The sequence below is a fragment of the Teleopsis dalmanni genome, chromosome 2 (assembly GCF_002237135.1).
Source record: "Teleopsis dalmanni isolate 2A chromosome 2, ASM223713v2, whole genome shotgun sequence".
NCBI classification, from domain to species: Eukaryota; Metazoa; Arthropoda; class Insecta; order Diptera; family Diopsidae; genus Teleopsis; species Teleopsis dalmanni.
The window spans coordinates 185375797-185393264 of record NC_051847.1 but is presented as its reverse complement, the minus strand read 5'-3'; the positions used below and the strand labels follow the sequence as shown (position 1 = coordinate 185393264).

Below are 17468 nucleotides of genomic sequence, written 5' to 3'. Positions count from 1 at the left end.
TTCTGTTTTTTAACTCTACTTTACTGGCGACTTCTGAGCTGATCTCGAAGTCTTTTTATTCGGCTCGGATAGGAAGTAATAGATTTCATCATCAGTTACTAGGGTAATATACTTGACGAACTCCTTAAGAAAATTTTTTAAGTTTCTATGCAATGCTAAACTTTATAGATTTTAGAGTCGTGCGCCGGAGCGTATAACATTCTGACAGTCATGATCACCGTTTTCAAGGTCCCATCAACATTCAAGTAGCAGACCAAACCAACGATAAAACTGTGAGTGGGATATTTATTTATTAGCGTATTTATTTTTAAGCATTTCGTACATCCGTCCAACATAGACAAACTGTGATTATGTAAGATGTCAAATACATTGCTTCCAACTTTGACAGTAAGTAGATAAAGTATACTATGTCCTCATACAATTATTAACCTATATGTAGGTATCACTGCTTTAAGCAATTGTTTGGAACTAGTACCGTAGGATCTGTACATAAACGATAGTTTTCTTTTCATTTTCAAATGCATCTTAATTAAAATGAGCATTATCAATAAAAATTGAATTGAATTGAAATCGATGCATTTTGACATTGTTTCGACATTTCAACATCCAATCTGATAAGTTATGACGCAGTAAGTCATCACATTTTTACAATTCTAATGTTAATTGAATGCAATCAAATAAATAACAAATATAATATATTATATATTAAACCATTTGATTTAGACTGTTAAGAGTTGTTCATAATGTTAACTACATAATAAATATATTGAAGAGCAATTAACATATAAGTCAAAAGAACCCAAAATAAATAAAAATAAACAAAAATAAAAATAAAATATGAATTTGATATTTGTTTTTTCAGTTATTACTATCATGAATCAATAAAATAATAATAATTATAGAATATAAGGTGATATTTTGCTGATTTTAATTTCCTTGGTCGTATTTAATAACTTATGCCATAGCACTCATATAGAAGATAGTACGTTTTTATACCAAAAAACTTCTTTGATTTGTTCTAAAGATCTAAGAATTTTCTACAATATATTCGTTTCAATATTCCAAAAGCACGAAAAAAATATTTATAATATGCACAAATATTATAAGATGTCAAACGTCATCGTCATAAACATGCCTAATGAACAAATCTTTGTCCTCTCGTCGCATATATATATTAAATGACATTTAATTAAAAAAAAATCTAAGAAAAAGGGTCATTGTTTCCGTATCCAATTCATATCAAAATCAGCCAAATTTTTTACAAAATCATGTGTTAGCACATCTTTTAATGCTCGCACATCTTCTATTGTATCTGTGAGATGTGATATTTAATAAGCCAACACGTATATGTAAACAATAAATATAAATTTTGAATTTAATCATGACGGAAATTGTAAGCCACACGCATTGGGTTAAACCACAAACGTGCGCCATCAATAACAACAACACAACAACAACATTGCTTGATACTATTGCTTGGAGCTAAGAACGCACGATGGGTACACTGGGTGCTTATAGCTAACCGCCTGGCGCATTGCTGTCAACATGACAATTGACACTGCTACTAAGCAGCCTCAAAGAATATAAATAAAAAATTATTAAAAATTATAATATATTGTATGTGGAGTGCACGGATACATCAAGATGCTGGGGTTGGAATCAGATTCTATTGTGGGCTGTCATCTTAATCTGCTACGCGCAGGTAAAATTTACATAAATTGAATTTGCGGTTTTAATTTATTTCTACATATTTTTTTATTAATTGTCAAAATCAGTCTAAATGCGTTTTTAGATTCATTTTTCATAAGGAAATGAAATCAGCACAATATATATATATATATAGAAAATAAATTACGAATACAGCGAAGAAGTTTTTTTTCTTGCTTATAGTGTGTGAGTAAGAATCTGTGAAGTTCATTTAATATTCACATTTCATTTATAAATATTTTAAATATTTATTTTTCTCTTTTCTTTTGATTTATTACTTATTCTTTATTTGATATGAAATTTTTCCAAAAATATACTCAATCAATAAAAGAAATCAAATTAAGTAAGTAAACACTCTGAAAAAGTGATTGAAGGATTGATGAATATTAGAAATTATTCAGTACATTTAATCAGGAAAAAGAATGTGTCTAGTATACTTAGAGTAAATTATTAATGCGATTTATCCATGGTTGTCACACTTTTCTAAGAAATTACTTATTACTTATTTGAATGCTCTTCGCACATTATATGAAAGTTATATTTGTAATACTATGTTTGACATTTCTGAGCAGAAATCTTGAACTTTGAAAAACGTGGTATTGAAACTGATTAGAATTAAAGATGGTGTTTGTATTTTTAAAATAAAAAGGAATAGAATTAAACAGAATTCCGGTTTTTCTGTGAAGTAAATACCCGCGACTATAGCACATTTTGTGTAGACAACTGAGCCCAACTAATGATAATATACTTAACATTTCAAATGACATTCAGAATGCCTCATTTAAAAGAAGATCTAATGGCGGCTGGATCAAGAAGAAGATAACGTATAAAGAAAACATGGGACCGAACAGTATTAACTGAAACATCCAAGTTGCTTAACGAACTTAGATACATGACACGGAATAGAGATAACTGGGAACTTTTTCTTTAACTTTAAGATTAAGTTCTTAGATATGCAATGTTAGAGACTTGACCATTGACCAGTCTTTACGATTATTGGAACAATTTTCAAAACAAACACAATTTTACATGCTATTATTTAAATTTGTTCGGCTTGAAATTGAAGATATGAATCTGGAAGACATGAAATATCAGCATGATAGTGTAACAAAGCTTTCAATACTTACTGTTTTGACTTTGTTGCACTAGCAATTATATGTTGACAAGTATGTTACTGCCCAGCTTTGATCTGGGCCAGGAGGAGATCACTGGATCAGAAATTGCTATCACCTTCCGACACTAGGAGGTCCTCAACAACCGACATTTTGGCCTTCATTCGAAAGGCGGAATGTCTTTTGTTCAGTTAGGGTCTGTTGTAGCACAAAAGATCAATCATGGTCGCGGTGCTCTGCTCAAATGGAAGCTAGTACCCTGTTCTTTCTTATGCTTATTCTATATGTTGACAAGTCACCCTAAATCACATCGGAAGGAATCAGTCCCTATAATGTTACTTGAATAAGAATGTAATTCAAACCTTACGGCATTATATCTTATACCTTATAGGCAAGGTCTTATTTAGTGGGCATAAGTATTTTGATCAAAATTATAATCACAAGTGTGTTTAAATTACGTTTGAACCGTAAAATGGATAACACATTTAATGGTGTAGATGACAGTAAATATCGCGTTGGCTGTGTAGTAAATTAATTACTAATTTTTAATTTAATTTTTTCATTAAAAATTAAAAAAAAATTCCAACCTTAAAGTAAATGCACAATATAGTGCCAAATTTTATACTTAATCAATTAATCATTTTTAATTCAGTTTATGTTTGAACATTCTTTGGCTTATTTTATTGGAACTTGTAACCATTATTTATGTTTAGCACATTTTCTGTAATAAATGATGTTGTGCATATTTAAAGTAGTTTAAAGAAAATTAATTATTATTAAATTTTTTAATATTCGTTTATAAATTTGTTTATTTTATAAAAACTAATAATATTTATATACCATTTAAGAGATAAACAAAATTAAAAATTTTTTATGACAGCATAATCAAAAATACGCAGTGATTATTAAATGTAAGGAAATTTAACAAGTGATTTATTTTAAAAGAATCTACTAAAATTGATTTATGTTGAAATCCATTTTCAGCTCTCTTCAGTAAGATGAACATAAACTTTTTATGCTTGCACTACGAATACTTCACAGTCGCTATAAATTTTGTTTAATGCAAGGACATAGAGGATTAGATAAATTCTTATACTTCACTTAATTAAATTTAAAATTGAATTTTATTTTTTACATCTTTTGCTTGAATACGTCAAAGCGGAAAATAAAGATAAGAGTAAAGTATAAACTTAAAATACTTCATTTTACATTTATTATAACATTTACTGTTCAATGTTTAATAGAGAAGCCGATAAGTGTACATATGTTAGTGTCAACTTAAAAAGTTTTCCAATGAATAGTTCTCAAGTACTCTCATAAATGCTCCATTATGATCTTTAGAAAGAAATTCAATAATGATTAAAAAAACATTTCAAATTGCACTTTACATAAGCTGAAAGAAACACTTGAGTAAAGTTAATTTTTAAACATTTTTAGTAGTAGATTTTAATATTTCCATTGTACTTTAATCAAAATTATAGTTTTTAATATTTTTTTTAAATTGTATTTTTAATTTATTTTATTTTAAAATTTTATTTCTATTTCTAGTGTGAAAGAAAGAAAATTCTACATTTGAAGTTTGAATTGGTATATACACGTTATCACGATGTTAAATAAAAAGTGTTTAAGTATATTGATATTGGCATTGCTTGCTATTCTGGTAATACAAAGTAATCCTGCGGATGCGTGCTCTTGCATGCCAAGTCATCCACAGACACATTTCTGCACTGCGGATTATGGTAAGTTCTTTTTATTATATATTTATAGGAATTTATAGAAATTTATTACAAGAAATGAAAATTTAAACGTGACATTTTTAAGCCAACCTAATGTTTTTATGTTGTATTTTTATAACAGAAATACAAATAGTTTCTATTTGTATTGTATGATTAGATGCTTTATGATATGCTTGTATAAAGCAATACTATGAATAAAGAGATTAGGGGACTATTATCTTAAAATTTGATAGTCTTTAATCTCATAATTTACTTATTTTTGCTTCAACGTTCACTTTAAAAATATAACATATAATTTAAAAACTTCATTGCCCCAAACTTCATTGAGAAAACATATCACATACCAGAACTATTCCATTAAAACCACAATTGAGTCGGTTAAGTTAGACAATCAAATAGTTCAAATATAGACAAAAAATCCCACTGAGCCTAATAATTTAATAATTAATAACTTAAAAACTTAATTGCCGCAGGATATAGGATAATATATCAGATACCAGAACTGTTTTATTAAAATCACAATTGAGGTGAATGGGTTAGACAATCAAACAATTCAAACATAGCCAACCAATCCTACTGAACTAACTCTTTTTCTTACGCGTCAAGTATAGTCCTTCATAAGATACTGCAATTTATTGAAATATTTTCTAAAAGAATTTTTTTCGAACAGTAGTTAACTACAACAACAAAAATTAATTTTATATTATATTAATTAGTTGTATTTTTTGACTGACCGTACAACTGTTTCGAGTATTGCCAAATACCAATCATCAGTGGTCTTGAAAATAATTCTTGTATTTAATTATTCGTAAATAATTATTTTTGAGACTGCAAGTATTGCAAATATTTTGAAATATTTTCTGAAACTGAATGATTTTGTAAGCTTTTTAAACAACGGAATAAAAACCTTGAAAACAGTACAGAGTCAATTCAAAATGGATGTAAGTTCACCCTTAGTACAGTTCATGAGGTGTTTAGAGACCCTTTTTAATATTTTAGCGCTACTAATTAATGAATAGTTATTTTTTATATGTATTTTATTAGTTTCAGAAACCAGATTGTATTTATGTTAACTATAAAATTACTCGAATAATATTTTTAAAATACTTTAACTTCCATTAGTTATAAACGTAAACGCATAATAGCATATAAGCAATATTTTTCTTATTATCATTACCAATTTTTTTATTTTAATCATGAAGGCAATTCTATAAATATATTTTAGCTACCATACTAACATTATCAGCGGTTTAGTGAATACTTACTTGAGATTTTTATATCTAATTTTGAAATTTTCAACTGTGAAAAACCACAATTTAAGACTCTTACCACACAGCTAAATTTAGTAGACGCAAACTAAGAGTTGTAACCATGAACGATAAAATTTGCAAAGTATGTGGTTCCACCGCAAATTTAATTGTCAAAGGAGCAATAGTAACTTTACGGTTGTTATGGTTTTCTTAATAAATATTTACCTCAGTTACTTAAAATGTCACTTAATGTTACTAAATTCGACATTTTACTATTATTTATCTACAAGTTACATAAAACTATACTATACATATATATATATATATTTCATTATATCTCCTTGCAGTTGTGGTGTTGCGAGTGCTACGTAAATCACATCGTTTAGTAGCGAACAGTGTGGCATACAAAGTAGAAATCAAAAAATCTTACAAGGTAAGATGACACCTCAAAAAGCTACAAAATATAAAAATAATGCAAATTTTTATTTGACTTCAGATGAATTCAGCGGCACATAAAATGCTCAAACATGGACGTATCATAACACCAGATTCGGATGCTGGTTGCGGTATTAATTTGGAGGTTGGCAAACTTTACGTCATTGCCGGACGTGCGCCGTATTTAAATTTGTGCAGTTATGTAAAGGAGTATCTGAAAATGTCTGTAATAGAGCGACGGGGATTTTCTGGTGTCTATCGCAAGGGTTGCAAGTGTGAGGTGTGTACTGCAAATTTTTTTTGCCTTTATAAAAAATTACAAAATTTTTATTTTATTTTTTCATTTTTGTTTTTATTTTTTGTAGATTAAACCCTGTTTTGGCAACCAATGCTTGCAGCAGCGTGAAGGCCCCGACTTTTGTAGATGGTCGCCATTTGCCAAGTGTGAAACCGATTTCAGTGCTTGCATGCCAACTTCATATCGTACACCTGAAGGCGTCATTGCAAAATGCCACTGGCGAAGAACACCGGCATACAAAGAATGCATGGCAGATCCATAATTTATTTTTAATTTTTTTTTTATCCATTTATTGTTTTTTTGGTTTAAGCAAATATCGGTATATACAAATTCCCGGTTGGTTGCCATGTTTACTTTGAAAAAATTTCATTTTTAGTTTGTCAATTTCACAACATTTTATTTTATTATTTTTTTTTTATTTTGTTTCATTATATTATTTTTATTTTCAATATTAGTTTTTATTTTCATTTTTATTCATTTCAATATACGAAAATGTATAGAAAAATGCCATTAAAATATATATATATATATGTATATACATATGTGTATGTTCATTTATTTCGCAGTTTTAAGTTATTTTTTTCTGTAACTCATAATTTTTGTATTTTAATTTATAAATATTTTTAGATTTAAGCATATTTAATTTGTTTCACTTAGAGCTTTAATATGTCAAATGTTATTTGAATTAATTATTTGGTTTAATGGTCAAATAAAATCAAATATAATAATGCACACAAATTTTTTTTTTCGTTTTATTTGCTTGTAAAAATAATGTTTTTATATAAAAAAATATAATTAAAGACTTACCAAATCCCTTGGACTAGGAAAGAATGTTTGTTCAATTAGTGGAAATGCATCTCTGCCTAATCGTCTTTGTAGTTGCAATAAATGCGCAAAAACCCAAGGCTTATCCTAAAATGATAATTTTATTAATTTTATTTGTGGTTTATTAACAGATTTGATATGTTATAGTGAGAAGGATCTAGTATATATTTACCTGGAATTGATAAATTGAATGCAAAGAATTAATACTTGGCACACCACCATACTTAAGACCTAAAATAGTTGAACGAAAATCGTTGGAACCATCGCGTGGTGGTTGACGTATTAATACAAAGTCCGGACGAAAAGAGCGTGCTACCTAAAAAATGAATAAAATGGTATAAATAGATAAATTTAAGATTTTCGGTTTTTTAAATAGCATAACAAAAATTTCTAAAATATTACTTAACATAAACTAACTTCCTATGGTTTCATAATGTTAGTCTTTTTATGAGTAGATTCTTCCTAAAATCCCAATTACTACCCTAGTTCGTTATCCTAGCTCGCTACTCGACATTGTGAACACAATTATTTAGTATTGTTAATGAACTTTCACAGCAAATTAACAAAACTCCAAGTCAGAACATACAACTCAAGTACAGTCAGTTGGGTCAGTTGGCTAATGAACACTGACTCTGAACTTCAAATTTGGCAGGGCACGAGTTCAACCCTTGGTACTTGCATTCTTAAAAACAAAAAATTATTTAAGAATAATTAAATACAAGAATCAAGATCAAGATCACTGAAGTTGGATATTTGGCAGTATTCAAAACAACTGTATGGTCAGCCAAAAATTCAATTAATTAAAAAAATTTAAAAAGAATTTTTGTTGTTGTAGTTCACTACTTTTCGAAACCTTAGTATTAAGAAATTATTGAAAAGTTACGGGGAAACTGTACCTAAGTTCACTATTTTCAATACATTGCGATATTATTGAATTTTTCAAAAAGGTACACTAAAATTAGGGGAAAAAATAACTGAGGGTCACACTAGTGGCCGTATATTCATGTCCTTTTGTGAAAATATTAACAATTTATTTCTTATTACAGATATTTTATTGAAATTATTTTCGTACTAATACTAACAGTTAATACTAACAGTTTGGTATCCTTGAAAGCCTTATCATTTGTGTATCAATTGGGTAAAAAATCCACCTGAAAGCCTTATTCCTGTAACTCTATTCAAGAAATATAGTAAGTGGTAAATTAATTTTAAGAAAAATCTGAGCTAAATGCAATCATTATAATAAATATATTAATTTACAAAAATACGAGTATAAATATTATTTATTAATATACAGCCCATTGCAATAAGAGCTTTCACAGAGCTCCTTATGTACTGTTAGCGTCTCATTAAGAGCAATATTACCCACTTTCGCAACGACAAGTTAAAATATATATGGCAAAGGTGACCTTTGTAGAAAATGCACTTCACCTTCACTTAACTTAGACAAACAATGATAAAAAATATAGCATTTTCCATTTCTTTCAAGTTCTTTGCTGTTGAACTACAGTGAAAACTATGAAAAATGAATGCAGTAAAACAAAAAGCCATATAAAGTAAGTGGTTAGAGTAATTAAAAAATTATGCATAAATAAACAAAATAAAAACATAAATGAACACACAAATATTATATACACAAGTTTCTATTTACTTACTCTTGTTCCGCCCCTATAAACAGCCATTGATACCACTGGTCCAGTCTCAGCACTTGACGTTAAGGAAATATCCTGCAGAAAACGCAAAAAATAAATAAATAGAATAAATGGAAATATTACGAAAAACTACAACAAAAATCTGCAAAATTTAAAATTAGTTTACATAGTTTACATTTCACAGAAAAGTGAAATATTTTCTGCACTGTATCTTTTTTCAACCGTATCTTTTGCAGGAAAATTTGCGTAGATACTTATATAATGTTACAATTTAGTACAATTTAGGTTATGTACATAGTGTGTGCGCTTACCCGGAACTCAGCTTGTTCAACGCGTATATCAAAGTCGCCGTGTAAACGTTTACCGCGAAAGTACTTAGACCAATCCGTGTTCTGATCGTCGAGCACCAGCAAAGTGAAATACTTGTCCTTGTTAAATGCCGGGGCACGTGTAGCACTTTGCACTGCAGCGCCTGTTGGCGTTGGAAAAAAAAACCAAAAATTATGAACACAAATACACTTTTTTAATCATTTATTTTTTTAATGAGATTGTCTGAGTACATTTTTCTAAAGACGTTAATTTGCTGAACTATTTATGAAGATGCTACTTTAGCCTAGTATTTGCACCATTTTTTGACGCTGCTTAAAGTCTCATATTTAAATCTAATATTTTTTTTATAATTATTTTTTTTTCATTGATTTTTTATATCTATTAAATTAAATAATTTTTTTTTATTTAAAAAATACTTCAATATAATGAACAATTTAAATATAGTAGCAATTTGAGTTTAAATTATTTTACTTCTTATTTTTTTCTAATATATTTTACTCAAATATTTAGTTTACTTTAAGGCGTGTGCAAGTGCGAGTAAATTAAGGTAAAGTAAATTGAAATTTTCTAGGAATTTTTTGCATTGCACTTATTGCACTTATTTAAATATTTATTTATTTATTTATTGCACTTATTTATTAAGTTTTCAAATATTATTTATTTATTTATTAAATATCTTATAAAATTTTTACAATGGTAATACCTAATATACCTATTTTTTTCTAATTTACCCTACTCGAAATTTTGGCAAATACCAACATTCGCTGCCATACCGACATAATTTACTCTTTCCCTTAATTTACCATCAATTTACTCAAACTCGCACACGGCAAACTTATTTCAGAATAGTTTATTTGATTAGTTTTTCGATAATGAGTTCACATTTGAAATTCATTAATTGGAAACTTAATAAAATAGAAGTCTAAAGGAATAAGTAAAAATATTAACAATATTTATACTATAATTTTAATGTAATTTCAGGTGGACTATTAACCCATTAAGTACCACGTAATTTTATACTTGAAATTTTACTGGGAAATTTCCATAGTATATAGTAAAATAAAACAAGTTTAAGTAAATGGCAAAAGTTTAATATTTATTTGAAAGAGAGTTCTTAGTTTATCTTTAATTAAAAATAATAAAATATTCTTTGAATATTTAAAAATTATTAAAACTAGCCGTGTTTTAATATAATGTTAATATAATGGGTTAATATAATAAAGTAATAAAGTGAGAAAATTATTATGCTTAGTGAAACAACACAGTCGATTGTTAAAAACACGATACTAAGTTAACCAATAAGTTTAAGAAGATCGATCCTTTTATCAATATTCAATCTAAATTTACAACTCTATTTTAATATTTCATTATATATAAAAATACGATATAAAAATTATATATATGTATACATATATATATATATATTCAATATATACAATTTAATATATCAATTAATATAGTTTAAATTATAAACTATATATACGATAGTCAAAATTTGATTTAGATATATTAATTCATTCTTTGTTTAGTTGTTTCTAAGCAATAGAGTATTTTACAGACCTTCAGAGAACTACCACAGATATCTAATATAAAAATTTGATGATCGTTGAGTTATTATTATTAAAGTCAAAGAAATTTACATTGAAAAATAAAATCACTTTAACTACTAAAAATCCATTTTTTCATAATTGTTCTGCTAATATATTAAAAAATCTAGTATATAAGACTCTGTTTATATTATCATTCCTATTACTATTATTTTGTTCATTATTTATAGAAAAATGTAGTAGTTTTTTGGAGACAAATTAGCTAAATACCTGTAAAAAGTTTGTATAAATATTTTTGTGTTTAATTATTAGTGGGTTCAATTAATACATAGTAATTGGTACTATCTGAATATAGCTACTGGTACTGCCTGTAGATAGCTGTTGGTACTGTCTAAGGATAGCACTTTGTGCTATATGCCTAATTGATTGAAAAATTATTGAAAAATAACTTTTGGCTTTCACACCTCTTTAAGTTCAATCAAATTTACTATTTTTGAGGATATTAAGACTACAATTACAATTTTGTTTTGAATAAATATATATCATATCTTTTATATAAACTTTATAAAATATTTTAGTTTTTGTATGTACCTAATATGGAAGCGCCTTGATCACGTGCAGCTCCTGTTAAACTTTGTACGCGTTGGAGTAAACTTTCGCGCGATTTAGCTGGACTGGTGGGAGCGCTAACACCACGCGGTGGTGCTGGAGCCGCTTTACCAGCACCACCGAAACTTAATGAAAGCTCTGGTGCAGCAGTGCCTGGTGGTGCTGTTGCACCTGGTGCCGGTGGTGGTGGCATACTCGGTGGTCCGCCAGTACCAATTGGTGGTTTCGTTGGTTGGTCCTGTATAGGACGTGCGGCTGGTGGTAAATCATTTGGATCGACATCATCCGCTTCGGAGGATAAATCCCCCGAACTAAATCTGTTATGTTGCGGGTGAATATATATGATGTTATGGTGTCAGGGTTTTATAATTTGGAATTTATTGATGATTTTTATTTTATATTTATATGATTGTTTTTATTTTATATTATTTTATTATTATTTTTTTTTTTTTTGATTAAAGTGTGCAGGGGAAAATTTTGAAAGTAACCAAATAGCAGAGAAAAAAGAAAGAAAGAAAAAAAGGTAGAAAAACATATGAAATTTTAGTCAATAAATTCTATACTATGAAGTTTTTAAGGTTTTTACCTTCTCTTCAGGAAATTAACATTGGAAGTAAAGCTTGACTTAAACGATGAGAAATTCAGGGTGCTGGTTTTAGTTTCCTATTTAACCATAATTTTATATTTGTAAGCATGAAGAGAAGAAAGAGATTTTTTTTGCTTTTTTAATTTTTTCTTATTATAATTTTAATTAATATTTTTTTATATATTTTTTGTCTAATATTGCAGTGCGCTTATTTTTTAACATATAAAGGCGTAAGACAAACATAAAAAGCACCTAATCAAATAATAGTTTATACGTATATGCATTTTTTTAAATGGGCTCATTTTGTATTTTGCAGTGCATAATAGCATATTTATATTGTGCAGTAGTTGATTAATATAATATTTTACATTATTTAAATAAAAATTGCATATATTAGGTATATACTCGTATAAATATGTAGATTTTTTGGTCGATGCTATTTTTGTAGAGCTAATGTCATAAACATCATATTGGTAGGTAGTTAAGTAATAGTTAAGCAATAAGTCATATATCTTGTTAGTTTTCTTCATTGGAAAGATATCATTTGTATAATATTCTAAGAATTCAAAGTATTGCTTAACAAAAATGGTTAAATTTTTTATAATTGAAGTGAAATTTATAGTCCTAATTTTTAATAGTATCTTTAGAGTAATAAGTACTGAACTCTTAAAATGGATACCTTCTCTCATACTGACAATTTTTGTAGAATTTCTGTAACCCAAAAAATTTAAAAATCCATAAAGAAAACAATATATTTTTATTGAAATTAACTCTCAAATTCATGATATACAAAAAAAGAGACTTCTCGTTTAAGATACTTTAAAAGGAAGAACATACAAACTATTGTTTTAACTAAATTCTACATATAGGATGTTTTCATAGGATGTTTGCCATTCCTTCAGCCTTTAAATAAACTTCCGATTTGATATTTTCAAAAATTTTTAAAATATATATATTTGTTATTTTAGAAGATATAATGACTTTGTTAAGAGATTTATTCTAAATTACTTATCCTATTGGTTTCTGAGTTTTCTGACTTCTATGACGACTACTTAACAGTAGAAGTGTTTATTAAATCTCGTTTTTATACAATATATTAATTTTTCAATATATATTTCATTTTATTAAATTATTTTGATTCACAACTTTATGTTTTACTTTGATTTAACCATTATTCAACTAACTCCCAATTACTTTTCCTTTCATTTTTAAAACTATCTTAACTAACCTATCTTAACCTATTATTATTAATATATTATATCTATTAATATTATTGTTTGCCGTAATAATGTAACTAATAAACTTCAAATGAGAATCTTAACACTGAAAGATGGTAAAAATCGTAAAAATATTATTAGAAGCTCATTCAGTACTCATTTAATTTTAATATAAAAAGCTTCTTAATGGGTAAAAAAAAAATTTCATATGCCTTTCTTGTAATATTTATTAGTAAAAATATATTTTATTGATAATAACATTTAATATACGAGACTGTTATATATGTATAATGAAATTAATGAAAGGCAATAAATGAAAAGCAAAATTAGTATGAATAGAAATTACAGATGAGAGTATTATTAGAATAAAAATAGAAAAAATTTACCTCTTACACGTTTGCAAACTTACAAAAAATTAGCATACACTCCACATATATAAGAATTATATACAATCAAATTTAAATCAAAATTCAATTAAATTAAAATTAAAATAATTTAATAAATAAATTAAAATTCATTTAAACTTACTTCCCTGATATTATTGTCAACTGAAGCTAAAGCACCGTCATCAGCACCGTCAATTGTGCCCGGATTTGTAGAAGCTTCAATGAAACTATCTGTCTTTGTTGTATCACTCACAATGGAATATTTTTTCATGACAAATATGTGCAAATAGCCGAGCAGCTTAACATGGTTTTATATTGTTTTAAAGGACCTTAAACTATTTGCCATACAATGGTACCAATATGCAGATTTTTTATGACTTCTTTTTCATTAAATAAATAAATTGCATATAAAAACAATTTGGTTTTTGTTTTTTTGCAAATTTATACTGAGTATCTACAATCTGAAATGCAGTGCAAATAAAGCAACACAAGCGGTCAATATTTATATGGCTACTGAGAGGGATATCAAGGAAAAACTTAATTGTTTACCCGTGTTGACTGCTTTTTATTGTTGCTTATTCCTTGATAAAAGCATTTGGCACATTTTATTCTATATAAACAAATGGCAGCTCGAAAGCGTTTGTATTAATCTTCGGCATAATCATGGCAATGAATCAAAGAGAGGCAGTAGTAGAAACAATCAAGCAAAATGAAATAAATTGCTATTTGCTATCCTTGCCAACATCCTTGTGTTCTTGTCTTTTGAATGATTTTATTAAAGAGGATGTGCTTTTTCACACAGGCTTGATTGTTGTTAGTGCTTTAAAAATTGTCTTTTGATAATAAATTTTATTTATTCTTGATGTGCGTTTATATAAATAATATCAAAATTCACATTTTTCTTGTCATTAATATATATTTATATGTTTTTTATGTTGATAAAAATTATTATAGAAAATTATATTATTGCTTATATCATTATAACCAATAAATTTTGTAAATTTTACTGTATTTTTGAGGTTTAATAACCACAGTAATGATAATAAAACAATAATTTAATAACTCATTATTGATTATTTTATAGATAAAACAGCAATCGAAAAAATTTTAACTGCCACATAAAGACTAAATATATTTTGTGACTTTATTTTAATGGTAAGAAGTTGGAAAATTTGTGAACTCATTATATGTGCAATAAATCATATACTTGCATTTACACACTATATTATTATTAGAGACAAGGAAGAATTAAATTTTAATAATAATTATTTCTCTTATTCTCACAAGATATAAAATTTTTTTATTTTTGTTTTAAAGGTATAGAAGTATATTGAATATTTGCATAAAGTATTTTACTGAAGTAGTTCAAAAATTAAAAAGCCTAGAATATGCTGCTCTTTTACACTAAAATTGAACAAATGTGTCCTTAAACTATATAATCTCAATCTCAAAACTTGGCGTTCAAGTTTTGAACGAACTATATTTTTGAGCTTATATTTGGTAGTCAATCAAAGCATACCAACTTTTTGAAATAAATTTAATTGATTTACGAATCTTAATATATAAATAATAAAATATTTTTGTAAATATTTAAATAAAATATTAGGGCTGATATATTACCATTTGGAGTTATAATTTTACAATATAGTTTAGGTTTGCCTTATACACATATAATTTTTTGGGCTATTACTGATGCCGTTCGGACTATTACTGATCCCGTTCGGACTATTACTGATGCCGTCAAACTATTGTTTGACTAGAATGCCGACTTTTTTTAAAAGTTCTGTATTCTTTTTTTGTACTTAGTCAATAAGCAGTATTAATATAAAAATATACTTATGAAGAAAATTCTATATGTCTATAATTTCTAATTAAGAGTTTTATGTCCTATGAGAAGAAAACCATTTCGAATAAAAAGGGAAGTATTAATGACAAAACATTCAAATCTAAAAATCCAAGTAAATCCCGTTTAATAATATAAATAATATACTAAATTATACCAAAATTTTTGTGTCATTATTTAAATAAGGCCATATGTTTCTAATTGTGAAATCTTGTACAAGCATATTAAATAAATGCTTTTCGTTTTCACTATCTGAACTAGTTCCAAAACCTTGCATATTAATTTTAATTATAGTCCCATTGCAAAATCATGCATTCAAGGATAAATTAATTCTTAGAATTTTTATATTAAATATTCATTTTTAATAAAAGGCACTTGCTTTATTGTAAATTTTGTGCGTGCTTATATGCAAATCATTTCTTAGAAATGTCGTTTTACTATAAGAAAATGCATTATTAAAGAAGAAACGTATATATTGAAGTATTTGAAATGCAAAAAAAGCAATAATAAATATATTAATTCAAATTCCAATTACATTTATACTATTACCTATAAATAAAAAAGAAATTATATCGAGGTCATAGCTGAATTTAATACAAATATCTATAATTTTAACAAAAATTTGGCTTTGTTGTTAGAAAATTAAAATAGAAGTATTAAATTATATTTAAAAAAAGTTTTTAACAATAAACAGAAAAATAACAACATTTTTATTCTTATAAATTGAAATAATTGAATTTTAGAATGACCATATAGGTGTTTCTAGTATAAAAATTATTTATTCATCATAAGTGTAATTACATACTTATATTCATCAGTGTAATTGTAGTTATATATGTTAGTAATAATAAGTGCCCAAAAAAGGAGCAATACATAAGAAAATGATAAATATATTTTTCACAAATATGGTCTCTATACTCGTAAAAGGAATAATATAGAAATCTGACAGCAAGAACTACAATTAGTTAATTATAGTTATTATGTGACTGTGGTTTCTGACTGCGTTCTAATATAACACAGGAAGTGGATTTGTTAGTGAATATTTTAACAATAAATAAACAAAACTTTAAGTAAAAATAAAAAACTCAAGTACGGTGTTGGGTTGTTGAAGTGGAGGGAGGAACGACTCCACCTCAATTAGCTAAGAAAGCAGTTTTGAATACGGTGTTGGGTTAGTTGATAAACAAACATGACTCTACACTTAAAATTTTGCAAGTCATTAGTTCACACTTTAGTACTTGCAGTCTAAAAAATTATTTACAAATTATTAAACAAAAAAATATTACCGAAATCTACTGATAATGTAGGTATATCTGGAAATATTCGAAACAGTTATATGGACCGCCAAAAACATATTAATAATAATTAAATTTAAAATTTACGTTAAAATATTTCAATTTAAAAAAAATTTCTTTCGGCAGATTTGCTTTTAAATAAAATTAATATAACGAAGTTTTTCAAAAATTAATGTATTTAAAAATTATTTTAATTTTAATGTTGAGTAAAATTTCTCTTGAATAATTCTTATTGCATTATTTATATATAATAAAAATCCCTTTATTTAAATATTCCACATTTCATATATTGCATTTTAAATAAATATTTCTTTCATTCAACAAATATATGTTGAAATAAGTATTTTCGATTATAAAAAAAGTTGTTAAAAGTTCATTTATATTTCTTTTTGTGGAATATCATTTTTATTTATATTTTTTCTTGGAAACCTTTACTGTCATACTGAAATTATGACCCAGTTATGAAAACGTAAAGCAATAAAAAAAAAACTTTTAGTATTTCATTTTTATGAAGTAAAAATTATTTGGAAATAATATTTTTTCCAATATTAAATATAGGTTTCGGTTTTTTAATGCATTCGGTATATTAAAAAGGGCCACGTTAAAAATAACTTCCTATCTAATATCGTTTAACAACTAT

At 26.6% G+C, this 17468-nt stretch overlaps 2 protein-coding genes across 2 annotated transcripts in view; one reads left to right on the top strand and one right to left on the bottom strand.

The window, feature by feature from the left end:
* Positions 1–6948, top strand: part of LOC119678777 (tissue inhibitor of metalloproteinase) — a 36383-nt gene extending 29435 nt beyond the window's left edge. Inside the window, exons 2-5 of the mRNA XM_038090827.1 lie at positions 4368–4558; positions 6153–6238; positions 6302–6520; positions 6606–6948. Of these exons, the coding sequence (XP_037946755.1) occupies positions 4426–4558; positions 6153–6238; positions 6302–6520; positions 6606–6800 (633 nt within the window). The 5' untranslated portion in view covers positions 4368–4425 and the 3' untranslated portion in view covers positions 6801–6948. The remainder of the gene's footprint in view (positions 1–4367; positions 4559–6152; positions 6239–6301; positions 6521–6605) is intronic.
* LOC119678776 (synapsin) overlaps positions 1–12163 on the bottom strand; it is a 59844-nt gene extending 47681 nt beyond the window's left edge. The window contains exons 1-6 of the mRNA XM_038090826.1: positions 12088–12163; positions 11484–11818; positions 9327–9487; positions 9019–9090; positions 7536–7679; positions 7346–7450 (exon numbers count right to left, since the gene is read on the bottom strand). Of these exons, the coding sequence (XP_037946754.1) occupies positions 7346–7450; positions 7536–7679; positions 9019–9090; positions 9327–9487; positions 11484–11694 (693 nt within the window). The 5' untranslated portion in view covers positions 11695–11818; positions 12088–12163. The remainder of the gene's footprint in view (positions 1–7345; positions 7451–7535; positions 7680–9018; positions 9091–9326; positions 9488–11483; positions 11819–12087) is intronic.
* Between the last annotated feature and the right edge of the window lie 5305 nt (positions 12164–17468).